The following is a 27,828-nucleotide window of genomic DNA, read 5'->3' as shown; positions in this document are numbered from 1 at the left end:
TTTACCAATGATTCTTAAAGAAGAAATTACCAACAATATTTCACTTTTTGTATCTTTTACTTTAAGATGAATCAGAATCAATGTAAATTAAACATGAATTAACAGGCAAATTATATGTCATGCCCAGTAAAGGCACGATATATTCATAACTTTAAAGATGGACTGTTTTCAATGTAGAATTTTCTGAAACTGCCTTTTTTAAAAACTGGACATTAAAAGGCTGCCTAGGTGACTACTGAGGGTCAGATGACTTTTGCAATTTCTGCATAGCCTCAGAAAGCGCACAAGTCTCCAGAAAATTCCTAATTGAATGACCGTGGATGGCACCCATCTTGAATGGAGATATCAAGATGAAACCATTTGGGAATTCACACTTCCTATTGTTTGTGGACTTAACCAAAACTCAAAATCTATGGACTCATAGGCTCAAGTCTCTGAGCTCAAAATTAACAAAGAGCTGTAGAGAAATCAATTCATCATAAGTAGGTGTGAATGGCCACCATCCATCCCCCATTGTATAGCAATGGCTTCTAACCTTCAAATAGTTCTGGGTGGTCACCTAATCGGAACTTCAGATAACAAATCTTTCTTACTCCAAGCACTGGGGGTAACCAGACATCTGCAAATGACACAGCAAGAAACAGCAGCAGCAGCAAAGACAATAACATCTATGCCCTAAGACTGGAGACTGCAATATCTTCAAGCCTGTTCCTTTTCAAGTCCACCAGTACAGAAAACTGACCTCTTAGTAATAACAAGTAACTAACTCCATGACTTGCTGAAAATCCACATCTTTGAGGGAATCCTGCAACGGCTTTGATATATGATTCACCAAGCTACATTTCAAGAGTGGAAAAGAACCCCTTCTTCACCAGGCCTGCACCAAGACAAGCTAATTGTGTGACTTATAAACTATTCCTTTGTAATCTGTAAAAGTGCACTATCCATTTTAACTGTATTTTCCCTGAGTGTTTGATTGTGTGTGAATGAGTGACATAGAGTTGGCTTATCGAGGTGAACATATGAATAAATAATCCTCCTCACTTAAACCCATGAAAATGCTTGCTGCTGGTTATTCAAATTGACCATAAACTCGAGGGTTAAGAAACACACTCATCTTTCTGTTCAAAAACCACACTGATTATGGGCAGTAAGGGAAGAGAACAGGAATTTCCGTTCTCTCTCATGCCTGTCCATAACAGATATTTCAAATAAAAGGGTAAATTTCACCTTAAATAGTCGATACAAAAAAGGTATGTCTTACACAACCACAAGCATTTGCATCACTCACTGCGCAAAAGTGGGAGTATGTAGCTACACAGTTCCACAATATGCTGTTCTTTATTCATATAGAGTAGATAAGGAGTTCTATCTGACAACAGCTTTCACCTTCAAGTTTCACGGGTGTGATTATCATCAGCAAGGTACATTTCTATGAACCCTCTCTCCCTCGGGTCATGACAGTCCTGATTTTGTAGTTTTCCAGAGTTGCTTTTCAACCAACCGACCAATCATACTCAGATTCTCAGAAAATGCCCATTTAGCATCTGTGAGCTATTGAAACAGCATTCTAGGTTTTAGAACTTTTTAGCCAGCTCACACATTGTCTTCAAGAACTCCTGTCTCCATTACTGCCAAACAAAAAATCTGACCTATTCCTCACAGTGATTTGCTTCTTCCCCTCACGGGAGTACTCTGTGTTCCTCTTTCTGTTTCTGTCTGCTTTCTCTTTGTGTCTTCCTCTGTGCACTGATCACCTTCACCCTCCAGCACCTCTGCTTATAGCTCTCCTTTGTGTCTGCCAACCACATGACTTCTTTCTTAACTGCCTTCCTGTTGGTACTGTTTCCAGGTCAAGGGTCGCCAGGTCACATGGACTAGTATTTCTTGTTAGCCAAGAAAATGAAAATTGATCCCTATACAATTGATGCAAACTCTTAAAAGCCCTTTCCAAACAAATTTAAAAACAATTACAGATTCCACAGTCTAGATTCCCCAGACCTTTGAAAGAAATTACAAATCTTCTTTAAGGTACTGTTTTGGGATCAAAAGTTGTCACAGCCTTAAGGGGAACTGATAGGCTATATAGTGAGAAACTATTTTTGTTGATTGAGGAATCTAGGAATGGGGACATAGTTGAAAAAGAGTCAAGTATTTCAGGAGAAAAGTTGGGTAACACTTCTATACAAAGGTTAGTACAATCTAAAACTTTCTTTCACAAATAGCAATTGATGCAAGATCATTTTAAATCTGAGATTGATAAGACTTTTGTTAACCAGATGTATCAAGGGAAATGGCACAAAGGCCCATGTGGAGTTAGGTTGCAAATCCATCATAGTCTAATTGAATGGTGGAACAAGCTCATGGGGCTAAATGGTCTGCTCCTCTTCTATGTTCCTGTAATGCAGGGCTATGGAATCATTCATGGGGCTATTCAGAAAATCTCCTGATTTTCACAATGACCTGTCTGTTCGGGAAGTAACACTATGAAATAAAGAGAAACAGAGAATGTACAAGTAGATGAGTCATTGGATAAAGCAGGATTGAAATTGAAAGGGAGAATCTGCCAAAGCAGCATATTACTGAAAGTGTCTTTAAAACTTGGAAAACTAAATATAATGCTCATGGCCTGCTGTTTTCCATTCATTCATGAGATGGGATGAGGGCATCACTGGCTCGGCCAGCCCTTGTTCAGAGGCCATTTGTGAGTCAAACCAAAGGAAGTAGATTGGTTTTTACAACAATCAAGATTCATGGTCATCATTAGACTTTTAATTTCCAGATTTTTACTGAATTCAAATTCCACCATCTGCTGTGGTGGGATTTGAACCCAGGTCCCCAGAAGTGATCTTAGGTATCTGGATTACTAGTCCAGCAACAATACCACCACACCATCACCTCCCTTGCTGATGTATGTTCTGTACAAACTTCTTGAATTACATTTTATGTCATTTAAAACTAGATCCGTTGCATGTCTTCCTCCGCCTCCAAATACTATTGCTGGGTTCTTTGTTTAAAAATATATCTTAAAACAGTACTTCCCACAATGTTTTAAGAAGCAGCAACTTTGGGCAAAACTGGGGGACAGGTTTTATCTTTCTTGGATCAGTCTGTGACAGATTGCTATAATATCACTGGATGTATAAATAATAACGAGAAAATTGTTAATCCATGAGGAGACCATTGAACCTTTCCTTTCCTGTGCTGAATTTAGGCCCATTTTGGAGGCTGATTTTCTTCCTCCAAACTAATAATAAACAGTACTTTTTTGAATGCTGTCATTGATTTAGCATTGATTAACACCTGAAGTAAAGTATTCTATATCCCAGTAAATGTTTGGCCAGGAGGCCTTTTGTGCTGTATGATTCTCCCCAATAATCTCTCTGTTTTATGTTTCTACTGCTTATTTTGAGATATTAGACTGTTATCTTTGATTTTCCTGAAATAGAAATCTACTACTCAGAATATGCAAAGGAACATTTTTTTTACCCAATAATCAGTAAGGCTTTTTACAGTGAGAGGGGAGACTTAATTCTATGGCTTTTCACTTTGATCAGATGCTGCCTGGTATAGCTACAGTGAAATATTCACTAGTTTTAAATTCAGTTAAACATTAGCATTTCAATATTGAGAGATACCAATCACATAATAATAGTGGGAAATAATGGAATTTTTTTGTTCTGTAGCTTTATAATTGCACTGCTGGTCAATATTAATACATCATAATTATTCTTTATTAGATTGTATTTTATAGTTGTGTCTGTTCACAATGATTTATTGAGATTATTATAAAATTCTGTTATGCTATCTGATGATCTTCAGTTTCACATATCCATATAAATCTCTATCTGAAAGAATCTAAATAGTTAGGTGGCAATTTGCTATAATTATAGTAATATTTTCAAGTGATGTAACAGCTATTTAATGATTCTGTCACTTGTTTAAAAAATCCTGATTTACACTCTTTGCTTAACAGTAATATTTAGGTTTGATTGTTAACTCTAAATGGTGCTCACTTAAAAGCCTAGAAATTACTATTGGTGATATTAGCGGATGAAAGCTTAATGTGTTCATGTAATATTGCTTCCACCGCTATTTTAGCGGAGGCTTTAACCAATTTGAAATAAACTCGCTAATGCCTTCTTCAAAATAGCATACAAAGTAAATCTCAAGCAAACAGATTAAGAGTTCTAAGCTATATCCTGCATTCTTGCCATCAACTTATTTGATAATTAGCAAGGTTTTTTACCGTGAGAGGGGAGAGTTACTAATTTTTTGACTGCTTATAATTGAGCTGGCCTCTACTTTGATCAGATCCTGCGATGTAGCTGTAATGAACTCGCCCCTGTGCTCTACACTGGCTCCTGGTTAAACAATATGTCAGTTTTAAAATCCTCATGCTTGATTTCAAATCCCTCTATGGCCAGGCTGCTTTGTTCTGGATTGTGTTGAGATTTTTGAGTGTTGTTGGAGCTGTACTCATCCAGGCAAGTGGAGGTTATTCCATCATACTCCTTGACTTGTGCCTTGTAGATGATGCACAGGCTTTGGGGAGTCAGGTGGTGAGTTACTCTCTGCAGAACTCCCAGCCCCTGACCTACTCTTGTAGCCACAATATTTATATGGCTGGTCCAATTCAGTTTCTGGTCAATGGTAACCCCCAGGATGTTGATAGTGGGGGATTCAGTGATGGTAGTGCTATTGAATGTCAAGAGGAAATGGATAGATTCCCTTTTGTTGGAGATGGTCATTGCCTGGCACTTGTGTTACTTGCCCCTTATCAGCCCAAACCTGAATATTGTCCAGGTCTTGTTACACATGGACATAGACTGCTTTCGTATCTGAGCAATCATGAATAGTACAGAACATTGTGCAATCATCAGTGAACATCCCCCCTTTTGACCCTATGATGGAGGGAAAATCATTAATGAAGCAGCTGAAGACGGTTGGGCCTAGGACACTACCCTGAGGAATACCTGCAGTGATGTCCCAGGACTGAGATGATTGACCTCCAACAACCACAACCATCTTCCTTTGTGCTCGTATGACTCCAGCCAATGGAGAGTTTTCCCCCTGATTCCCATTGACTGTCGTTTTCGTTGATGCGACAATTGGTCAAATGCTGCCTTGATATCAAGAGCAGTAATTCTCATCTCACCTCTTGAGTTCAGCTCTTTTGTCCATATTTGGATCAAGGCTCTAATGAGGTCAGGAGCTGAGTGGACCTGGCAAAACCCAAACTGAGCATCAGTGAACTGGTCATTGCTGAGTAAGTGCCACTTGATAGCACCGTCAGTGACCCTTTCCAACACTTCACTGATGATTGAGAGTAGACTGATGGGGCAGTAATTTTAGCTGGGTTGGATTTATCCTGCTTTTTGTGGACAGGACATACCTGGGCAATTTTCCAGTGTTTCTCATTGTTTAAAAATAAGGGGTCGCCCATTTAAAATGGAGATGAGGCGAAATTTTTTCTCTGAAAAGGCAGTGGAAGCAGAGTCTTTGAATATTTTTAAGACAGTAGTGGATAGATTCTTGGTAAGCAAGGGGGTGACAGGTTATTGGGGGTAGGCAGGATGCAGATTTGAGGTTACTATCAGATCAGCCATGATCTTATTAAATTGCGAAGCAAGCTCGAGGGGTCGAATAGCCTACTACTGCTCCTTGTTTGTATGTTCGTATGTTGTAGCTCTACTGGAACAGCTTAGCTAGAGGCATGGCTAGTTCTGGAGCCGAAGTCTTTAGTACTATTGTTGGCATATTGTCAGGGCCCATATCCTTTGCAATATCCAGTGCCTTTAGCCGTTTCTTGATATTATGTGGAGTGAATTGAATTGGCTGAAGACTGGCATCTCTGATGCTGAGGGCCTCAGGAGGAGGCTGAGACACTTCATCCACTGGTACTTCTGGCTGCAGATGATTGCATACACTTCAGGATTGTCTTTTGCACCCACGTGCTGGGCTTCCACTTCATTGAGGATGGGGATATTTGTGGAGCTTCCTCCTTCTGTTAGTTGTTTGTTTTGTCCATCACCATTCACGACTGGATGTGGCAAGACTGCAGAGCTTAGATATGATCCATTGCTTGTGGGATTGCTTAGCTCTGTCTATCGCCTGTTGTTTCTGCTGTTTGGCATGCAAGCAATCGTATTTGGAGTTGAAGGACATTGGTGGGGCTTTTAGCTGTGTTGTACCTGTTCTGGGAGTGCTTGTTACTGGTACTGGATGTCTGACATGGAAAGTATTTCATTCCCCAGCACTAACACCCCTCACATTGATGGAAAAAACTTTCTGTGGAAAAGAGTTTATCTCCCACTTGATTAAAAATTGCAATTTCTAATCAAAATGATGCTTGTAATTTTAATGTGGGGGTAGTCTACACAATTTCAGTTCTTTAAAGTGTATATACTTTATTTATCAATCTTCCAGGAATAAAATGTTCAGGATCGGTTAAAACGAGATTAGGTGCAATGGGTTAATTTTAAGTTGGTTATCTACACTGGCCTATGCTTCAGTGGTGTCAGTAAGTTGTGGTCAATCTGAAATTTTGATGATTGTATCTGGTTATATCTGGGTCAACTCTTTTCACAGTGGGAGATATTGCCTACGATATTCAAAGCCCAAAATAGAACTAGAGAGTTGCAAATTATGACCAGCTGATGTAAGGTAACTATATAGCAGTGGTTCTCCCTTGGTAATCACAGAATCACAGAGTGCAGAAGAGGCCCTTTGGTCCATCGAGTCTGCACGTGAGAAACACCTGACCTACCTACCTAATCCCATTTACCAGCACTTGGCCCATAGCCTTGAATGTTATGACGTGCCAAGTGCTCATCCAGGTTCTTTTTAAAGGATGTGAGGCTACCCGCCTCCACCACCCTCCCAGGCAGTGCGTTCCAGACCATCACCACCCTCTGGGGAAAAAGTTTTTTCTCACATCCAACCTCCTGCCCCTCACCTTGAACATATTTCCCCTCAGTCACTGACCCTTCAACCAAGGGGAACAGCTGCTCCCTATCCACCCTGTCCATGCCCCTCATAATCTTGTACACCTCAGTCTACTCTGATCCAATGAAAGCAACCCAAATCTATCCAACCTCTCTTCATAACTTAAGTGTTTCATCCCAGGCAACATTCTGGTGAATCTCCTCTGCACCCCCTCCAATGCAATAACATCCTTCCTATAATGTGGCAACCAGAACTGCACACAGTACTCCAGCTGTGGCCTCACCAAGGTTCTATACAACTCCAACATGACCTCCCTACTTTTGTAATCTATGCCTCGATTGATAAAGGCAAGTGTCCCATATGCCTTTTTCACCACCCCACTAACATGCCCCTCCGCCTTCAGAGATCTATGGACACACACACCAAGGTCCCTTTGTTCATCAGAACTTCCTAGTGTCATGCCGTTCATTGAATACTTCCTTGTCAAATTACTCCTTCCAAAGTGTATCACCTCACACTTTTCAGGGTTAAATTCCACCTGCCACTTATCTGCCCATTTGACCATCCCATCTATATCTTCCTGTAGCCCAAGACACTCAACCTCACTGTTAACCACCCAGCCAATCTTTGTGTCATCCGTAAACTTACTAATCCTACCCCCCACATAGTCATCTATGTCGTTTATATAAATGACAAATAATAGGGGACCCAGCACAGATCCCTGTGGTACGCCACTGGACACTGGCTTCCAGTCACTAAAGCATCCTTCTGTCGTCACCCTCTAAAACTAAGCCAATTTTGAATCCACCTTATTAAATTACCCTGTATCCCATGTGCATTTGCCTTCTTTATAAGTCTCCCATGTGGAACCTTGTCAAAGGCTTTGCTGAAATCCATATAAACTACATCAACTGCACTACCCTCATCTACACACCTGGTCACCTCCTCAAAAAATTCAATCAAATTTGTTAGGCATGACCTCCCTTTGACAAAGCCATGCTGATTATCCCTGATCAAATCTTGCCTCTCCACGTGGAGATAGATTCTCTCCTTCAGAATTTTCTCCAATAGTTTCCCTATCACTGAAGTGAGACTCACTGGCCTGTAGTTCCCTGGCTTATTTCTACAACCCTTCTTAAATAGCGGAACCACATTAGCTGTTCTCCAGTCCTCTGGCACCTCCCCCGTGGCCAGAGAGGAATTAAAAATTGATCAAATTAATTGCCCAACACTACACCTTCTCCCCCCATCAGAGTCGCAGATATTATCTGTCTATCTTTCTTCCCTCTTCCTACTTGCTCAGTAGCAGACATGTTTTTCTCTTCTTTTTATTCATTTAAGGGATGTGGGGTTCGTTGGCTGGGCCAGCATTTATTGCCCATCCCTAGTTGCCTTTGAGAAGGTGGTGGGGAGCTGCTTTCTTGAACCGCTTCAGTCCATGTGGTGTAGGTACACCCACAGTTCTGTTAAGGAGGGAGTTCCAGGATTTTGACCCAGCAACAGTGAAGGAATGGCAATATATTTCCAATTCAGGATGGTGAATGGCTTGGAGGGGAACATCCAGGTGGTGATGTTCCCATCTATCTGTTGCCCTTGTCCTTCTAGATGGTAATGGTCGTGGGTTTGGAAGGTACTGTCGAAGGAGCCTTAGTGTGTTTCTGCAGTGCATCTTGTAGATGGTACACACTGCTGCCACTGTGCATCAGTGGTGGAGGGAGTAAAGGCTTGTGGATGGGTTCCAATCAAGTGGGTTGCTTTGTGGTGTCAACCTTTTGAGTGTTGTTGGAGCTGTACTCATCCAGGCAAGAGAGTATTCCATTACACTCCTGACTTGTGCCTTGTAAATTGTAGACAGGCTTTGGGGAGTCAGGAGGTGAGTTACTCGCCACAGGATTCCTAGCCTCTGACCTGCTCTTGTAGCCACAGTATTTATATGGTTAGTTCAGTTCAGTTTCTGGTCAATGGTAACCCCCAGGATGTTGATAGCAGGGGATTCAGTGATGGTAATGCCGTTGAATTTCAAGGGGCGATGGTTAGATTCTCTCTTGTTGGAGATGGTCATTGCCTGGCATTTGTGTGGCACGAATGTTACTAGCCACTTGTCAGCCCAAGCCTGGATGTTGTTCAGGTCTTGCTCCATTTGGACATGGACTGCTTCAGTATCCGAGGAGCCATGAATGGTGTTGAACATTGTGCAATCATCAGCGAACATCCTCACTTCTGACCGTATGATGGAAGGAAGGTCATTGATGAAGCAGCTGAAGACGGTTGGGCTGAGGACACTACCCTGAGGAACTCCTGCAGTGATGTCCTGGAGTTGAGGATGGCTGACCTCCAACAACCAAAACCATCTTCCTCTCTGCTCAATATGACTCCAACCAGCAGAGAGTTTTCCCCCTGATTCCCATTGACTCCAGTTTTGCTAGTGCTCCTTGATGCCACACTCGGTCAAATGCTGCCTTGAGGTCAGGGGCAGTCACTCTCACCTCACCTTGGGCGTTCAGCTGTTTTGTTCATCATTGAACCAAGGCTATAATAAGGTCAGGAGCCGAGTGGCCCTGGCGGAACCTGAACTGAGCATCAGTGAGTAGGTTATTGCTAAGCAAAAGCCACTTGATAGCACTGTTGATGACCCCTTCTATCAATTTACTGATGACCAAGAATAGACTGATGGGGGGGTAATTGGCCGTGCTGGATTTGTCCTGCTTTCTGTGTACAGTACATACCTGAGCAATTTTCCTCATTGGGTAGATGCCAATGTTGTAGCTGTACTGGAACAGCTTGTCTAGGGGCACAGCAAGTTCTGGAGCACAAGTCTTCAGTGCTATTGCTGGAATATTGTCAGGGCCCATAGCCTTTGTAGTATCCAGTGCTTTCAGCCATTTCTTGCTATCACGTGGGGTGAATTAAATTGGCTGATGACTGGCATCTGTGATGCTGGGGACCTCTAGAGGAGGCCGGGATGGATCATCCACTCGGCATTTCTGGCTGAAGATTATAGCAAATGTTTCAGCCTTATCTTTTGCACTGATGTGCTGGGCTCCCCCATCATTGAGAATGGGGATATTTGTGAGCCTCCTCCTCCAGTGAGTTGTTTAATTGTGCACGACCATTCACAGCTGGGTGTGGCAGGACTGCAGAGCATAGATCTGATGTGTTGGTTGTGGAATTGTTTAGCTCTGTCTATCATTTGTTGCTTATGCTGTTTGGCATGTAAATAGTCCTGTGTTGTAGCTTCAGCAGGTTGACACCCCATTTTTAGGTATGCCTGGTGCTGCTCCTGGCATGCCCTCCTGCACCCTTCATTGAACCAGGGTTGATCCCCTGGCTTGGTGGTAATAGTAGGTTAGGGGATATGCCGGGCCATGAGGTTACAGATTGTGTTTGAGTATAATTCTGCTGCTGCTGATGGCTCACATCCTCTCATGGCTGCCCAATCTTGAGTTACTAGATCTGTTCAAAATCTATCCCATTTAGCATGGTGTTAGTGCCACACAACACAATGGAGGGTATTCTCAATGTGAAGACAGGGCTTCATCTCCACAAGGATTGTGCGGTGGTCACTCCTGTCAATACAGTCATGAACAGATGCATCTGCAGCAGGCAGGTTGGTGAGGATGAGGTTTTTCCATCTTGTTGGTTCCCTCACCATCTGCTGCAGACCCAGTCTAGCAGCTATGTCCTTTAGGACTTAACCAGCTCAGTCAGTAGTGGTGCTACAGAGCCACTTGGTGATAGACATTGAAGTCCCAAACCTGGAGTACATTCTGCGTCCTTGCTTCAGTGCTTCTTCCAAGTGGTGTTCATCACTGATTCATCAGCTGTGGGTGGGCGGTACGTAGTAATCAGCAGGAAGTTTCCTTGTCCATGTTTGACCTGGTGCCATGAGATTTCATGGGGTCTGGAATCGATGTTGAGGACTCCCAGGGCAGCTCCCTCCCAGCTGTATACCACTGTGCCGCCACCTCTGCTGGGACTGCCCTGCCGGTGGCACAGGACATACCCAGGGATGGTGATGGTGGTGTCTGGGACATTATCTGTCAGATATGATTCCATGAGTATGACTATGTCAGGTTGTTGCTTGACTAGCCTGTGAGATAGCTCTCCCAATTTTGAACAAGGCCCCAGATGTTAGTAAAGAGGACTTTGCATGGTTAATAGGGCTGAGTTTGCCGTTGTCGTTTCCGGTGCCTAGGTCAATGCCAGCTGATCCATCCGGTTTTGTTCCTTTGAGACTTTTTAGTGGTTTGATACATTTCAGAGGATGTTTAGGAGTCAACCACATTGCTATGAGTCTAGAGTCACATGTAGGCCAGACCAGGTAAAGTAAGGACAGCAGATTGCCTTCCCTAAAGGATATTAGAGAACCAGGTGCGTTTTTACAACATTCGACAATGGTTTCACGGTCATCAGATTTTTATTGAATTCAAATTTCACCATCTGCTGTGGTGGGATTCTAACCCGGGTCACCGAAGCATTACCCTAGGTCTCTGGATTACTAGTCCAGTGACAATACCACCAAGCCAGTGTCACTGACTCCCGTTAGTAGGGCTTTCTTCCCTCCATATTGACTCCTTCACAACATGTCCTTTCCCTGCATGTATTCCATTAAACCTTCCACGCTCCTTTTCCTATCCTCCAATCCAGAGCACTGTTCAAATAAAGTCAGGTGTTCATCATTGGGGAGAGACTCCTGTACATGGAGATAGTGGGTGAAGAAAGAAGTACATTTTTAAAACACATGCGTTGGAGCCAAGATCATCTGGGAATTGTCGACAATTTTGTCTGTGAATTGTTCATTTGATTACATCAGAGCAGTTTCATTGGGTCTTTGAACATGGGAACTAGCATGCTGAGTAGGGATTGTAAATTATGAAGGGGAAGAGTGTTATGTGCTGATCCCGGAATGTTCACTGTCTCAGCAAGGTGCATTGTGCTATTTGACATGACGTTAGGCTCTACATGTATGTTAACCACACCAATTGCTACCTAAACATCAATATTTAATCACCTCCACTTCCTTTTTGTTGTCAGACTACTTGTCCAACATAGATGAGCTGCAATTTTCTCCAGTTAGACACTGGGAAGACCAAAAACACCACCTTTCGTTCTTGCAGCAAACCCTGTTCCTTCGTCACCAATTCCATTTCCCTTCCTGGTCACTGTGACACGCTGAATCAGACTGTTGAGAATCTTGGTATTCCATTCAGCCCTGTCCTGAGCTTTCAGCCACACATCTTCTCCATTACAAAGATTTTGTATTTCAGCTCTGAACATTGTTTAACTCCCCAACCACCCCATTCCCCACCAACCGCCTGAATCAGCATTGCTGCTGCTGAAGCCTGCATCCATGCTTTTGTTACCTCCAGAGTCAACTATTCCAATGCTTTCCTAGCTATCCTCTCATCTTCCACCTTCCATGAACTTGAGGTAATTCAAAACTCTGCTGCCTGTATCCTAATACACACCATCTCTGTGCTCCTGATCTACATTAGCTCCTGGCCACAATCTTACATTTGCTATTCTTGTATTCAGTTGCTTGTGTGACTTCACCCTTTCCCATCTCTGTAATTTCATCTAGCTACTACCTTCCAGGTTTCCTCTAACTGTGGCCTGTTATGCGTGCTCCACTTCCTCTGCTTCACCTTTGGCAGCTGTGTCTTCAGCCATCAGGGCCCTAAGCTCTAGAATTCCATCCGTCAACCTCTGCTTCTCCCTCTCCTCCTTAAATAGTCTTAAAAACTGCTGATTAAAAAATACGGAGCCTTACATAATGAAGAAGGAAAGACGTTTACCTTAATGATGATAGAAATTGATGGGCAGAACAGACATTTTTATAAAAATATATTTTAAAAATTAATGCTAAACAGTATCATGATTAATTGTATGTATTTTATGTAAACATTCTGCAGTATTCCCAGGATTTTTTTTTTGCAAGCAAGAAATATTATAATCCAAGATCCTCCCTCATGAGCATAGAGGATATGAAGTATGTGCCAGGGAGGATGATGACGTATTTGCTCAGGAAATTTTATTAGTTTGTGTCGCTCTCCCAAATATAAATATGCATTTTAAAATCACAATCTACTTGTAATACTGTATTCCTTTGTTTTGGAATCTGTAAACTAGCATCTTTTTAAAAATAGCTGCAATGATGTTGACATTAGGTTTACTCACTAACAAATAGTGGATTTCCACGGGACCCACTGTCTCCAAATGCAGTCGTATTTATCACCCTATCATAAAAATAATAAAAAGTTCCTTCACTTTAAATCTGTTGTGTGTCCTGATCTTCTGTTGATTGCTCTGAGAAAGATTTAGCTGACATCATTTAGATAAAATGGATGAGATATAGGCCCGTTCATGTAAAATGTGAGAGAATCATGAAATGCCCAGGCCCTTCTACAGATTCACATTTTAAATACCAGATTGCTGAATTTTAACTAGCCAAGCGTAGTAACATTTATGGAGCCTAGGTGGGCAAATGGAGTGAGGGTGCAAATCAGCCATGATTTCAAACATGTTCGAAGGGCTGAATGACTCACTTCTGTTTCTATTTCCAGTCCACCCCTGCACTTTAACTAGCACTGACTGCTGAATTGATGTGAATTAATTCACTTAATGCATAGGTAGTTTTATTGTCCATGAATATATGCATGTGTTTCATTAATAAAAGTCTATGTTTAAAATTTGGGTGTAAAACTACCACAATGCATGTGCAATTACCACATAAAATTAAACCTGCATTATTTGATTTAGTCCAGAGCAGTTCAACAATTGTGATGTGATAAGATGGAATTCCAGTTTTTCAGAGAAAAGTTAAACAGACCAAACATTTGCCAGATAATACTATTACTGTGCTGAATGCTTAGTTCAATATGATGGCATCATCAAGAATCCTTGATACTATCAGAAAGCTACATTCATAACCTCTGCCGTTTGCCTGAGTAAATGTCAATGTGCTCAAGGAGCGAAGGATATAAAGCAGACTACCCTAAACTAGAAAGGGAGGGGGTGGGGGAGAAAAGGGCAGAATATTTATGACTTGAAGTTCCATGAGTTGCCATTAATTGAGATCAAAGCGCGTAGCATTTATTTTTTACACCCATCAGTTCAAACAGTGGAGTAAATTAATGATTTAAATACGTACCATTCTCATGGAATTGACAGGGAAGCTGTTGAACTGAAAGGGTTTGGCTTGTAATGGCTACCAGTGCATCAGCTTGGTTTTTTATGACATTGCAGAGTTGTTTAGATTTTCATTTAAAGAAATGGCAGTTTCAAAGTGAATGATATTCAAATGACCTATTGTACACTTTTGTCTCTGTTCAGGAACTGGAGAAAGTAACTGCAGACTTGATAAGATCCAAGGTCACTTCTCAGTGCAAACTGGCAGAAGAAAACATCCATCTTACAGCACAGCAACAAGAGCTACAAGAGCTGAAGCAAAAACTGCAGATGGTTTCACAACAAATTTAAAATTTAGTCACCATTTACCCTTAAGCTGGATCTAAACACAAATGATTTCACAGTGATGTTCTTCTTGGGATCTGTTAATATATTTTGAAACTGTTTCTAAAAATATTGACATATCCAACAGGGTTAATTTTGACCATAGAATAGTATAAACCAGTTGATGATGAATTGCCATCCCGGTTTACATCAATGAAAATAAATTCGGAGAGAAGTAAAACTATCACTCGCTATCACTCATTCCACACTATTGCACAAAATCAGAATTATCCTCAGTGAGTTACACTTTGGAAAATTAATTTCCCTCCATTCTAATTTTGACTCTCTGTGAATTAAAATTATGTGTACTGGGGAATTACTATTGCATTATATTGGTAACAAGAAAAGTGAAAATAATATTTTGGAATTGTTTTTAGCTCAATTTTTAAAAATACTCCTCTAGTGTGTCACTGCATTTTGAAACAGCTACTGTGATGCAAAAGTATTGAACCGATTTTTTTTCACAACCACCTCCACTGCAAGTTTTGTTTTTGAACCCATCGCATTGCTACTATGAGGTACTTAGCTGAAGCCAGAAGCCTTGCTATGGAAGAGTGGAAAATGAGAGTCATTATTGGGTGGTTGTTGTACACCTCCCAATGGCTGGCTGGAGGCAAGTATTCTGGATGCCTCGCAGTAGCTTTAATAGGTGGATGGCTTGGTGATATCTGGACATGGAGAAGAGGGGCAAGATAGATACATTTGTGACCCTCAAGAAAACGATTTGCTCTCCTTACTCGAGCCCTTGGTCCATCATTGCCTCAATGAGAAGGCAATTTCTTAGGCCTGTTGGGAGTTTTGTAATTACTGATGACTTTATTTTCCCCTCCTCTTGGTAAAATTGTGCTTGACCTCCATTTTTTAACTTACATCCAAGATTAGGAACCCACAGGCATGTGAAGCCCGTATCTTGCCACTTTGTAATGCACTGCTCGACAAATTACTGAGAGGTTTCAAAATATTAATTTTCGACCGTTTTGTCATTTTGGCTTCAGTTTCCTGATTCCAACATAAGTGCAAACAGAATGTAGAATTTTGTTTTGTGAACAATTAGGTAACATTTTCGTATTTTTACTTTTTCTAAAGGAGACCGAATTAAACAAGAGGATATCTAAAGATGCAATAGCTGTTCAAGAAGAAAAACAGGTTGGATTAAAACCATTTAATGACAAACTTGATGCGTATCTCCACTGTAAGCTGAAATGTGCATATAAATGGACTGAAATTTTATTGCTTTTCTTTTCATTTTTAAACCTGTTACCATTGGAGTTCCCAATGTGGGGCAGAATTTTTTGCCTGTCTGGCGGGCGGGCCCGACCCAATCTCCAGCGGGTGGGGAGCTGATCCCCGCCGGAGAAGCGGGCCCTGCCGCCATTTATCGTGGGCAGTCCAATTAAGGCCCGCCCAGTGTGACGTCTGGTGGGAAGCGCTATGCACTTCCTGTGCGGGCAGGGGGGATTCCCCAAAAGCGAGAGTGCGCTTTTTCCCGCATGCGCATGAAAGAGCACACATCTCCCTGAGGCTAAGTGCTGCCTTAGGGAGATTGCTGACACTTTTAAAAATATTAAAAATAAAAAATAAAAATTCCCTAACATGTCCCCCTCATGTCACATGAGATGAGACATGTTCATAATTACTTTATTAAAATGTTTAAAACCCTGCATGAAACCTCATCCTGCCCGTGGATGAGGTTTCATGTTTCATCTATTTGCCGCTGGGGCTCCTGGCCTGCCCACCAACCTTAAGGTTGGACGGGCAGGTCCTTTTAATTGTTTAATTGATCCTGTCAATGGCCTCAATTGGCCATTGACAGGTTGGTGGGCCCGCAGCTGATTTTGCTGTGCCCCCGCCTTCCTGAAAATTTAAATGGGGTGGGATGACGTCGGGGGTTCTGCACGACGTCATCCTGTGTCATTTTACGCGTTGGCGAGCGGGCCCCCTGCTCACCGACGGCAAAATTCTGCCCGTGTTTGTAGGATATTCCTCTGTCTGCTAGTTCATTTCAGTTTTCAACTCGTTTGTAATAAAAAGCAGACAGGAGAATGTTGTAACAATGGATTAGTATTCATTTATTAGTATCACCAATGGTAATATCTAGGCTACAGTCATTGGAGTTTTATATTAAGCCATGCTTTGTTTTGGCAAAAGGATGCATTTTATTGACAACACTCCTAATTGTTGTAACAAAAGAAAACAAAGAAATGAGCACTTGCTAAAATTCTACAGACCACAGTTGTTTGGCAGTGGCAGATGTACAATTTAAATGGTACAAGCTAAAGCAATGCTGTAATATGCAACTCAGTACAACTAAATTCAAAATTTCAGAAGTAATAATTGGAGGCAAGAACATAACAAACTTGTGGTACACTGACGATACAGTGCTATTTGCAGAATCAAAAGAGGCTTTACAAAATATTGTAGATCAAGTAAAATCTAGAAGTTTAGAATACAGATTGAGTATGAACGCCAAAGAAACAAAAACAATGGTTGTTAGAAGGAATACATCAGAAGAAAGTAGAAAATTGAAGTGGATGGAGTCATACTGGAACAAGTAGATAAGTTTGTCTCTTTAGGACAAGCAAATAATTACAGAAGATGCTAGATGCACTGCCGGAATCAGAAAAAAGGATAGAGGTAGCCAGAAGTAATTTCAGGAAAGTGAAGGATGGCTGTGATTTTCTGGTTCCACCTGCAGCGGGAATCGATGCGGGTGGGATGGAAAATTTGATGGGCCAGCCGAAGGTCTGTTGACTTTGGGCTGGAATTTCCGATCCCAAGGCGGGCAGGACGGGAGAATCATGATCGATACGTTAACAACAAGAAAACTCAACCTTGTCGCAATTGCTACATTCTACCCACTCTCCTGTTTGCCTGAGAAATTTGGATAATAAGTAAATATTTGTGGGAGAAAATAGAGACTTTTGAAATGTGCATATTAAGATGTATGCTTAAAATTCCATATGCAGACCATAAAACAAATGAAGAGCTGCTTGAAGTTGCAAGAGTAAAAAGAACTCTAAAAGTGACATCCAGAAAAGAAAGTGTCAGTATTTTGGCCATTTGATCAGAACTGAAAAGCTATAGAGAGCTCTTCTAGAGGGCAAAGTGGAGGGCAGCAGAAAGAGGAGGCATAGTTGGATGATGGACGTCACAGTGCGGTTGCAGATGAGTTACAGTGGATGTGTAAGAGTGGCAGAAGACAGACAAGCGTGACATACCATGACACCAGATCTCCTGGTAGGAGTAGCTACAAGCAGCAGCTGCAAATTCAAAATGGCCGGAATATGATACAAATGGAACAACGATAGCATCGCATGGAGAGCAGGGATGCTTAATAAACAAGTATCTCTTTGTGTTCTGTTCAGTACATTGTTTATGTCCTTATTCCTAACTGTATTAAAACAAGCTTGGCGAACAAGTCAGTGGTGAAACTTTGCTCCTGCAGTTATGTGCTGCCATGTCCAAAGTTAAAGATTCAGTCTTGTAGAAAATAACACACGGAAATCAAAATAATGGGTGTGTGCCACTTTTATCATGGGCCTGAATTTTTCAGTTGGCGCGTGGGGGCGGGCCCGACACACTGGCGCGTAAAATGACGTGCAATGACGTCAGGCATACGTCCCGATGTCATCGCTCTGTCTCGCGATGTTTTGTTCAGCGGGCATGTGCCGGATTCGGCCGTGCACCCGCTGATAACTGATAGGCCTGTTAAGGCCATTAACGAATTAGTTAGTGTCATTGTTTACACTGCCAAGCGGCCTTTACGTTTTTTAGGAAGCCACATCCATGAGTGGGATGAGGTTTCCTAAAGCTTTTATGAATCAAATAAAAAAGTTTTCTGAAATATAAAAACATGTCCCATCTCATGTGACACAGTCATATGAGGGGACATGCTTGGTTAAATTTTTTTCCATCTATTTATTTATTTCAATAGCACTTCAATCTCCCTGAAGCAGCTCTGTGCCTCAGGGAAATTGAAGCACTCTTTCGCGCGCTGGCCCCGAATCTCGCTCCTCCCCCTGCCTGCACAGGTAGCGCTGAGCGTTACTGCTCGCGTCTTACGCTGGACGGGCCTTAACAAATTCTATTTTAGCAGGCTGAGACCCAGAGGTCCTGCCAGTTAGTGATGCTAAAAAGTGTGCTGAATCTTTATAGGTAGGGAACGGGATGTGTGCCAGGCTGGCAGCTTCAGGTAGAACGCAGCTCTACTCCTTATTAACCATACTCCCTCTGGCTGGTGCAACCAAATTTCTGCTGATAGCTGTGACCCAGCTCAATTTTCCCTAGTATTTCCACCATGATCAACACACACTGGCAGTCCAGTCCAACATTGCTGGCAGCTTGTGCACAAGTGAACTTCTAACAGACAAATTTACTACTCTTGGGTCAGGAAGCTGGTTTAGCATCTCATCCAAAGATTGGTTCCTTTGACAATACATCATTTCAACCACAACATTGCTTTGTCTTGTTAAGGTGAATCATATCATAGAAACACATTGAATTGCAAAAGTCCATTCAGCCCATCATGCCTGTGCCAGCTCTTTGAGCTATCCAATTAGTCCCACTTCCATGCTTTCTTCTCATAACCTTGCAAATTGTTCCTTTTCAAGAATATATCTAATTCTATTGAATCTGCTTCCACCACCCTTTCAGGCAATATAGATCAACGTAACTCCCTGTATTTAAAAAAAGGAATTTCACAGCTCAACTCTGGCTCTTTTGCCAGTTACCAATCCTCCTGCCAGTGGAAACAGTTTCGTCCTATCTACGCTATCTTAATTTTAACACCTCTATTAAATCTCTCCTTAACATTCAGTGCTCCAAGAAGAACAATTCCAGGTCCTCTAGTCTCATCCGGAATAATTTTAATAAGTCTCTGCACTGCCTTCAAAGCCATGACATTTTTTCTTAGTGTGGCATCCAAAACTGAACAACGTACACCAGCTGAGGTTTGACCAGTGATTTATCAAAGTTTAACATAACTTCCTTGCTTTTGTATTCTATTCCTCTACTTACGAAGCCAAAGATCTCGTATCTATGCCAACTTGTCCTACCACCTTCAAAGATTTGTGTATGCCTACCTCCCATGCAGGTCTCTGTTTCTGCACGCTCTTTAAAATTATGCCATTTAGTTTACATTGTCTCTTCTCAATTTTTTCTTCCCAGTGGATGTTTAAATTTCTATGGCACTGTTCAAAGAAGAGCAGAGTATTCTCCCAGTGTCCTGGACAACATTCCTCCCTCATCTATTACCAGTATAAAACAGATGAACTCATAATTCACCTCATTGTTATTTGTTTGGTCTTGATATATAGAACATGGCTACCATGCCTCATCTACATAACAGCAATTGTATTCCAGGGCATTTCTTTGTGAAATGTTTTGCAATGTCATTGTCAATACACATCTTTCTTTGATACATGAACAGTGAAGTTATACTGAAAGCAATAAAGTTGTGGCTTGCTTATCAGCAGTAAGTTCAATCATTCTTTTCATTGTGTGAGCTGTCAGAAATGTGGGAGTCAGTTTGTACCAGGATTGGAGCTGCCAGCAGGAATCGGGTCAGGACTGCTCAGGAGCATTGGGTTGGGCTGCCAGTTTAATAACTGGGCTGTGGCTGCATCTCCTGCACCACCATTCCACCCTCCCCCCCCGTTCATCCCACTCACTTCCCCCCTCCCAGTTCACCATCACTTCTGGTAATGCTCTATTTAAACTTCGACATTTTGCCCTTCATTTGTAAAGCCAACTCACATGTAATGACCGTGAGTAATGAATCTGCTGAACAGAACTAACCAAAATTTAACAGCCCTTTTTGTGTGGGCTAACTTTCATAAACTACTTAAGCATAGGAGCAATTCTCTGATTATAAATAACAGTGGAACAAAACTCTTGTTGCCACTTTCTACCAGTCTTGTTCAGCTGTTTACTCATATCTGCTTTTTCACATACTGTTAGAAAATACCTTGGTAACACTAAAAATCTCTCATTTATTTTGTTCTAAATTTATTCAGTTTTGTTTTAATTTGATCCCTGATTTAGAATTTCTTACATTTAAATTATAAACAATTGTCAAAATATTCAACTTGTTTTGGAGGTTTTTAAGTTATTCCATGAGTTTTAATTTGAAATATGGGCGGTGAAAAGAGCCAAATGGCAACAGGCCACTCTTAAGGATTTAGATAATGTCCAAACTGTTGCAATTTACGAAGATAATTTGAATCCATGATTGTGTTACTATCTTTAATTGTCTCCTAGGAATCTGTTCTTTGCAGTAACTTACAAAAAGCAGTACATGTTTGAAAATATTAATATTAAGCCGTGCTGTATGCAGTTTTATATCTAACAATGAGTGAATATTAGAAACATGCACAGTGTACACACATGCATGGTTCCTAGCTTCTAGAGGACATTCTGTACTCTTGAGGTCCTAGTTATATTTTACATATTGTTTCAAAAGGAACATTAAGAGTCATTTATTTCCATCAGGAAGTTTTGAAATTACTTCAACAAACTCAGCAGCTGCTACAGCGTCAGGAACTGGCACTAGACAGAATTGAAAAAGAGCTCAAAGTTTCTGGAGAGAAGCATCAGGTCAGAATGTTTATAGTGTGTTGTTTTTATTGATACCACATGTTGTGAAGTTTTTCAACAGCGCTTTATGATTTATGGTTTATGGGTGTTGAGCACCAAAGCTGGACTGTTTTAGAATGTTTTGGTGCACCTCCAACCCATCTCCTCCCTTTTTACAGTAATCAGTGCCGCAGAGTATAATTTTGAGTTAAACCTATCTTCATCTGACTTATCACCTGCGAGGTCGTTTATTTCAGTGCGTAATTTATTCCTTCCATTTGTATCTTTTTTTTAAGAAGCCGCTAACACTTATAGCTTAATTAACCATGTATATCCATCATCTTCACATTAAGAGTAAATGATGTTTACTTTAAGTCGTTTGAGTGTTTGAGCTGGGTCCCATTGGAAGTCAGGTCAAATCAGGGTTTGATCAGGGTTGCTGGTGGGAGTTGGGTTGGGGCTGCCAGTAGGAGTTCAATTGAAATAAGACTGTCAGCAAAAATTGCATTTGTTTCTATCTAAGATTCCCTTCTATTATTCTCTTCTATATACAGTTTACTTATCTTCCTTAGCCTGCTGTGTTGTACTGCTCAATTTGGATGTGGGAACTGATTTGGTTATTTGGCAAGCAAGACCTGCAACTTTGAAGATTGACTTAATTTGAAGAAGAAAATAACGTGAAGAAGAAAATTAATTGAATCCTTTATGATATGTGTTCTTAGTACAGAATAGAATTAGTTGAAGGATTTATTTATTGTACAGCTTATGGAACTTATTTCCTTGTGCAGCACAGTTAGTTATTAAGTAAAGTATAAAGCGAATGTACCAAAGTTGAAAAAAAATTAGGTAGGTGCAACCCTTGAAAGGAGTGCAATGATTATAAAGGCAGATGGATCTGCAGTATCAAATAACAAGTTCTGTGTCCAGTTCTCTGGTATTGTAAAAAAAGACAACTCTGGATCATACGAAAAATCCTTATTCACACTACTATGGGTAAAACAGTATGAAGTGTGAGTATCTGTTTTAGCAATGCAGTAAATCTAAAAGCAAGAGCTAGTTGGAAAATAAAGCTAGGGGAATAGAGTAGCAGAGTGGGACTAATTGGCTAGCTCTTTCAAAGATGGGCATGATGGGCCAAATGACCTCCTGTGCTGTAAGATTTATGATGGGTAATAGCTGACCAAAACACAGGACATATGCAACTACTTGGAGAGAAGAAAGGTAAACATCAGAGATCTGTTTGAATGAGAACCACAGTTGAATGAGAGTGAATATAATCACAACATTGCATTTAGTATAATATAAAGGTTTGTCTTAACTTGTGAGAATCCTGCTGGACATTGTTTTTCTCTGTTTAAAGATGAATGGATTGAAACTAGAGGATCATGCTTCTCCATTATTTTCCTGTTTTTCCTGCTTTAATTATATCATGTCAATTTCTTTCCCAAAAATTCAGAACAATGCCAACTCTCTGGCAAAATTGGTAATCAGATGCTTGAGCTGGGCAGGTTTGCAGACTGCTGTTGATGATTGGCACACTAATGGAATCTGGAGAGTTAGACCTGCGACTGGGTTAAATGAGCAAGCTAATGTCCTAACATTCTTTGGTAGACAAACAGTGGGAAGTTTACTAGTACTTTGTACTGATTGCCTGCGAGATTTTAGCAGACTACATTGTACCAATGCTCCTATTCACACTTGGCTGCCAAACACTGCTTTAGTTCCCCAGGTTGGTTAATTGGGGTATGTCCTTTCAGAGGAGAGAGTGCACTCATATTGGGCAGAAATCTGATCTTTAAAAAGATCATTCAGTAGATTGGTTTGGAGACTTTTGAACATAAGCTTTTGTGTGTGTGACTCTTGGCTGACCACAAAGAAATTATAGCAGACAAAAATCCTACTTTGCACTATTTTCCTGATGTATATCGTTCAATCAGTGGACTGTGCTTAACTTATCTCTACTCCTAGTACCTTTCCTGACATTGATGGGGGTCATCAAACTTAGAAATTTCTGATGTCCTAAACAAGGCTCTGTACCATCAATGATTTCAATACTACGGGAGCCTGTTGAAGTGAGAAATGGTTGGGGAACCGCTCCTGACCACTTCCTGCATGGGCCATCCCGATCAACATGTGAGGGTGGTGGGGCAGGCAAGTATGCAGAGTGGGCGGGCTATGACTTCATTCAGTGTGTAACACTTATTTGACACCCAACCTATGATTTTGGACCTTGCCGCTTCTGTTAACATGCACTGCTGAACATGTGTTTAGCAACACAATGGGTCCCCCGCCACCCACAGGTGTTATTTAAAGGCATCACTGTCCAACTTGTGGGTTAGGTGCTTTTGATTATCTTTTTGCTGCTTTAGAGTTAGTTGAAATACTGGATTGTTGGAGGAGTTGTGACAAGGTGGTTACGTTAGCAGGGAGTGGTATGCTTTTGAAAGGCTTCTGAGTACAGCACTTGCTCCGAGTCATGGGGGTTATAGTTGCAGTTCTCCTTGGGCAGCAGAATTAGATGGAGGAGAAGGGTTATCAGCAGAAGAACCTTATCCACCTATCCACAGCCATGGTGACATCAGTCTGAAGTTGTGTGGCACCAAGCTATGTCACCAAGCAAAGATTTCATGATCTCAGTCTGAGTGTCCACTGCAGCACTCAGACATTTCATGACTTCTGTCAGTGCTGCAATGGAAGCTGAGACATCGGCCACCAGAAGCAACATCATGTTTGGGCCTGCGTCTGGTCTCATGGAGTTGTTCACCACTTCCATACTGGAAAGGTTGGGCTCCAAGCTCTGGATGAACCCCTATGCCAATTTTGAGCTGGACTCTTCTATTCACTTTTTCAGTGACAATAAATTCTCTGGTAGGCTCTCCAATGCATCAAGCATTTCTTTGTGCATGACCATCAGCCTTCTGTATGCTGTCCCATTCAAGTCCTCTGCAGCAGAACTTAACTGCAATCTCACCCCAGCAATCTCACCACAGGCTGCTCTTTCCCCATGGCCTGGCTACAGCCCAAGCCAACCCAGTTACTCACCATATGCTGACAATTCTTTTATACATCCCTCTAAGGTTTGCAGGCAGCCAGTATCTGAGCTGGTGGCTACAACTATCAGATCACGTGGCAGTGATTCTTCTTTGTGGTCTGGTCTCCCTATAGGCCTCCAGCCTCAGGGACCACTGGCTGTGTTCTTGGGTATTTGAAAGCATGAATGCACAAGAGGAGTTTTGGATGTTGGAATGAGATGAGATAAAATGAGGCATCCATGGTCACACCATATATAGCTTGTACACCATAACAGATTGCGGGATGAGGGGGTGAAGTGGGAATTGGGAAGATGCATAAGGCAAAAATATGCCATCATTCTCAATAGCTTCAGCTACACTGCTGGCCATTACCTTGGTGACAGCTACGCCAATTATCCCTGGCACATTTTCATCTACAACGGTCAGCATATGCCTGTGCTCCACCACTGCCCGTTTGCTGCTGTCTTCTATTATATGCCACTTTTCTTTGCAAAAAGAACAATGTGTGTTAGTCAATGCATTGAAATGTATTTGGGTGGTATGCCTGCCACAGTTGAATAGCTGGCAGTATGTGGAAACTGTGGGATCTGTGTGTTTGCAGCAAAGCTGCACACAGACGCACCTCACAGCTTCCAACAGTGCTAAGTTTGTGAGGGTGAGGTGAAACATGTGAGTATGAGGTTTTAGTCATGATTGATATAGATTATTGATAGGCAAGTGAAGGGGGTGTGGTTATTGGAACAGTGTGTAAGACAGGTGGTTCAATTGGAAAGATATAATGATGCATTCACTAACCTTGATCACCCATATGAGGTCTTAATTTTCTGTGGCATTGCAGACATATCCTCAGAGCCAGCCTGTTGTCATTGACCACCAAGGCCACCTGCTCCCACTGCCTTCTAAACAGCTGTCTGGAGGGCCTCTTGGCCTTCTGGTGGAAGAGAACCTCTTGCCCCTGACCCATGTCCTGCACCAGGTACTCCAGTGCAGCACCTGAAAACCTGAGAACACAACAGGAGCTCTCAATCCTGTTGCCCCATTTTGGGTCTTTCATGAACATTTTCCAATGTTGGTCAAGCAGTTCCAGTCTCTGCTGCAGCCAGAATACACCTCACTTTTAAGAGGTGCAATCCGGCTTTAAGTAGTGCAGACTAGCTTTAATTGGTGTTAGCCACAACAAACTTGGGTCCCTTGCTGAGTTGTGCAGCCACTCAACAGCGTGTTTAATGCTGGGCTGCACAGCACCATCTTGGAAATGAACATGCATCTCTTCAGTGGTGCATAGGATAATCATGCATCACAATCTGTGAGCCCCAATTTGGGGACTATTCAATTTAAACCCCTCTAGAGTTGCTTAATAGTGGTTTATTAGATTTTGGAAAGAGGATTAGATTTAGATATTCTTGCAGGATTAACTAAGCATCACAACATTTTTAATGCCCTTTGAGTTGGAACTAATTCTACTTTGCCAATAAAGACACTTACAGGAGCTGTTGATTTTAAATGAACTGATGTGTCCCCTTTATCTTGCAATATTAGTGATGGTAGTGGTAGGATAACTGATGAGAAACTGTTGCAGGAAAGCGAAGGATATACAGGCTGAAAGGATGTCTTTCTAAACTTTACTGTGGTTTGGCTATCTCTGTACAGACATGACATGTCTTCCCAGATCTAAAAGATTTGTCATAAAGACTTTTGTGCAAGAACAAACTAAGAAGTACAATTACTGGAAAAATTCCAACTTTAAATGAGACCACAATTTTCATCCAGTGCAGGTTTTATTATGGTTCTTTGATGTGCAGCTGTGAGCTTTTTAACAAAACAAAGTAAAAATGTTGGTGTCTTGTAGATTAAAATGAAACCGTTCAAGTTAATATTTTTAATTGGAAACAGTGCTTTCTTATTTATGGCATGATGTTTCATGACATCACTTCCTAAATGAGTTGTCAGGAAATGTTTACATTCCTTTTTTGACTTTGTGTTGATGAAAGGTGGACTGATTGAGAGAAAGCATGAGCACTTATCTATATCTGTTCCCTGTGAAATATCCAAACGCAATCTCAAACCATGCCAATAATTTTATCTGGCAGATTGTTTTGTGAAGAAGAACTGAGAAGAAAGAAAAGAAAGGACAGACTTGCATTTATGCTGTGCCTTTCATGACCTCAGGATGTCCCAAAGCACTTTAAAGTCAATGAAGTACTTTTGAAATTACTGTTGTAATGGGTAATATATACACTTATATATAACAACAGAAAATTTTGGAAATACTCAGCAGATCTGGCAGCATCTTTGGAGAGAGAAACTGAGTTAACATTTCAGGCTGATGACCTTTCATCTGTTCCTCTAAATCTGTCCTCTTAAACATGCTCCTCATGCTTCAACCCAACATTGGCAACTAAGCCTTCAGGTGTTTAGGTCCTAAGCTCTAGAATTTCCTCTTGAATCCTCTCTGCCTCTCCAACTCCCTCTCTCCTCCTTTAAGTTCTTCCTGAAAAACTACCTCTTTGACTAAGCCTTTAATCGCCCCCTTATAAATCTCCTTTGGGTCAGTGTAAATCTCAGTCTTTTTTTTTCTGTTTATTAAGTTTTAACAACAATCATAATGAGTAACAGTACAGAAAATAGCCTACAGCACAACAATAATAAACTTGCATTTGGAGGAGAAAGAAAAGGGGAAGGAAAAGAGAAGTAGGAGGAAGAAGAAGAAAAAGGAAAGAAAAAAGGGAAAAAAATGAAAAAAAACCCTTGCCGGCCCCAAAAAATAAATAATAAAATCAACAACAATCATAGGACAGAAAAGTTTCATATGATATAATATGTACAGCCTACTTAGGATCAGTTACATGAAAGTAGAGAGCTGTAGTTCCTCAAAATAATCTAGAAAAGGTTGCCAATCTATATAGAATCCATCAGCGGAGCCTCTTATAGTGTAATTTATTTTCTTAAGTTTAATATTCTGCATAAGATCACGTATCCAATTAATAAAAACGGGTGGGGCAGACTCTTTCCAATTTAGTAGAATAATGCAGCTAACCAATAATGTTGAAAAGGCGAGTGCAACTATCTGAATTTTTGTAAGAGGGATGCCATTTGGTTCCACTCCAAAGGGTGCTGTAATAGGAGAAGGTTCAACATTGCGACTAAAAATGAGAGTGATGTAAAACTTTTTGTCCAAAACAAAGCCAATTTAGGACATGACCAGTACATATGCATTAGAGAGGCTGGGGCAGTATGACATTTATCACAGGTTGGATCAAAATTTGGATAAACCTTAGATAACTTAACTTTGGATAGTTAGATACGATGTAGCAACCCATGTCTTGCGCTTACAGATGAGGAATGTACACGAGAGAGAATAGACTTCCAGATATCTTCTGATAAACCTGAATCAAAATCTTGCTCTCAAAGCGTTTTTAAGGTAAAAAGCGAAGGGCAGTGTAGTGAAAAGAGAAGAGCATATAATTTGGAAATGAATTCCCCTAACAAAAGGATTTAGTTCTAATCTAATATCTATCGATGATTTAGGGGGCAATAAAGGAAACTGAGTGATTTATTTTGCGTCCACAATCTCTGATTTGTAAGTAGCGAAAGAAGTGTATGCGGGGCAGATCTTATTTCCAAGAGAGAGTCAAAAGAAGTAAAAATATTATCAATATATAAGTTAGCAAGGGTTTTGAAGCCTCTCGTGTGCCAGACTTGAAAGGCAGAAACCCCTAATGAAGGTGGAAATAAATGATTTGCATCAATAGGGCTGCATAAA

At 41.2% G+C, this 27,828-nt stretch overlaps 1 protein-coding gene across 1 annotated transcript in view; it reads left to right on the top strand.

Moving 5' to 3' along the window:
• The window catches only part of ccdc73 (coiled-coil domain containing 73), a 78,318-nt gene that overhangs the window by 28,158 nt on the left and 22,332 nt on the right, over nucleotides 1-27,828 (top strand). Inside the window, exons 8-10 of the mRNA XM_078549615.1 lie at nucleotides 14,281-14,409; nucleotides 15,547-15,606; nucleotides 20,950-21,054. Coding sequence (XP_078405741.1) covers nucleotides 14,281-14,409; nucleotides 15,547-15,606; nucleotides 20,950-21,054 — 294 coding nt within the window. The remainder of the gene's footprint in view (nucleotides 1-14,280; nucleotides 14,410-15,546; nucleotides 15,607-20,949; nucleotides 21,055-27,828) is intronic.

Source organism: Cetorhinus maximus, chromosome 9 (genome assembly GCF_964194155.1).
Source record: "Cetorhinus maximus chromosome 9, sCetMax3.hap1.1, whole genome shotgun sequence".
Lineage (NCBI taxonomy): Eukaryota > Metazoa > Chordata > Chondrichthyes > Lamniformes > Cetorhinidae > Cetorhinus > Cetorhinus maximus.
Note: the sequence above shows the minus strand (reverse complement) of the source record. Positions and strands in the feature narration are given on the sequence as shown.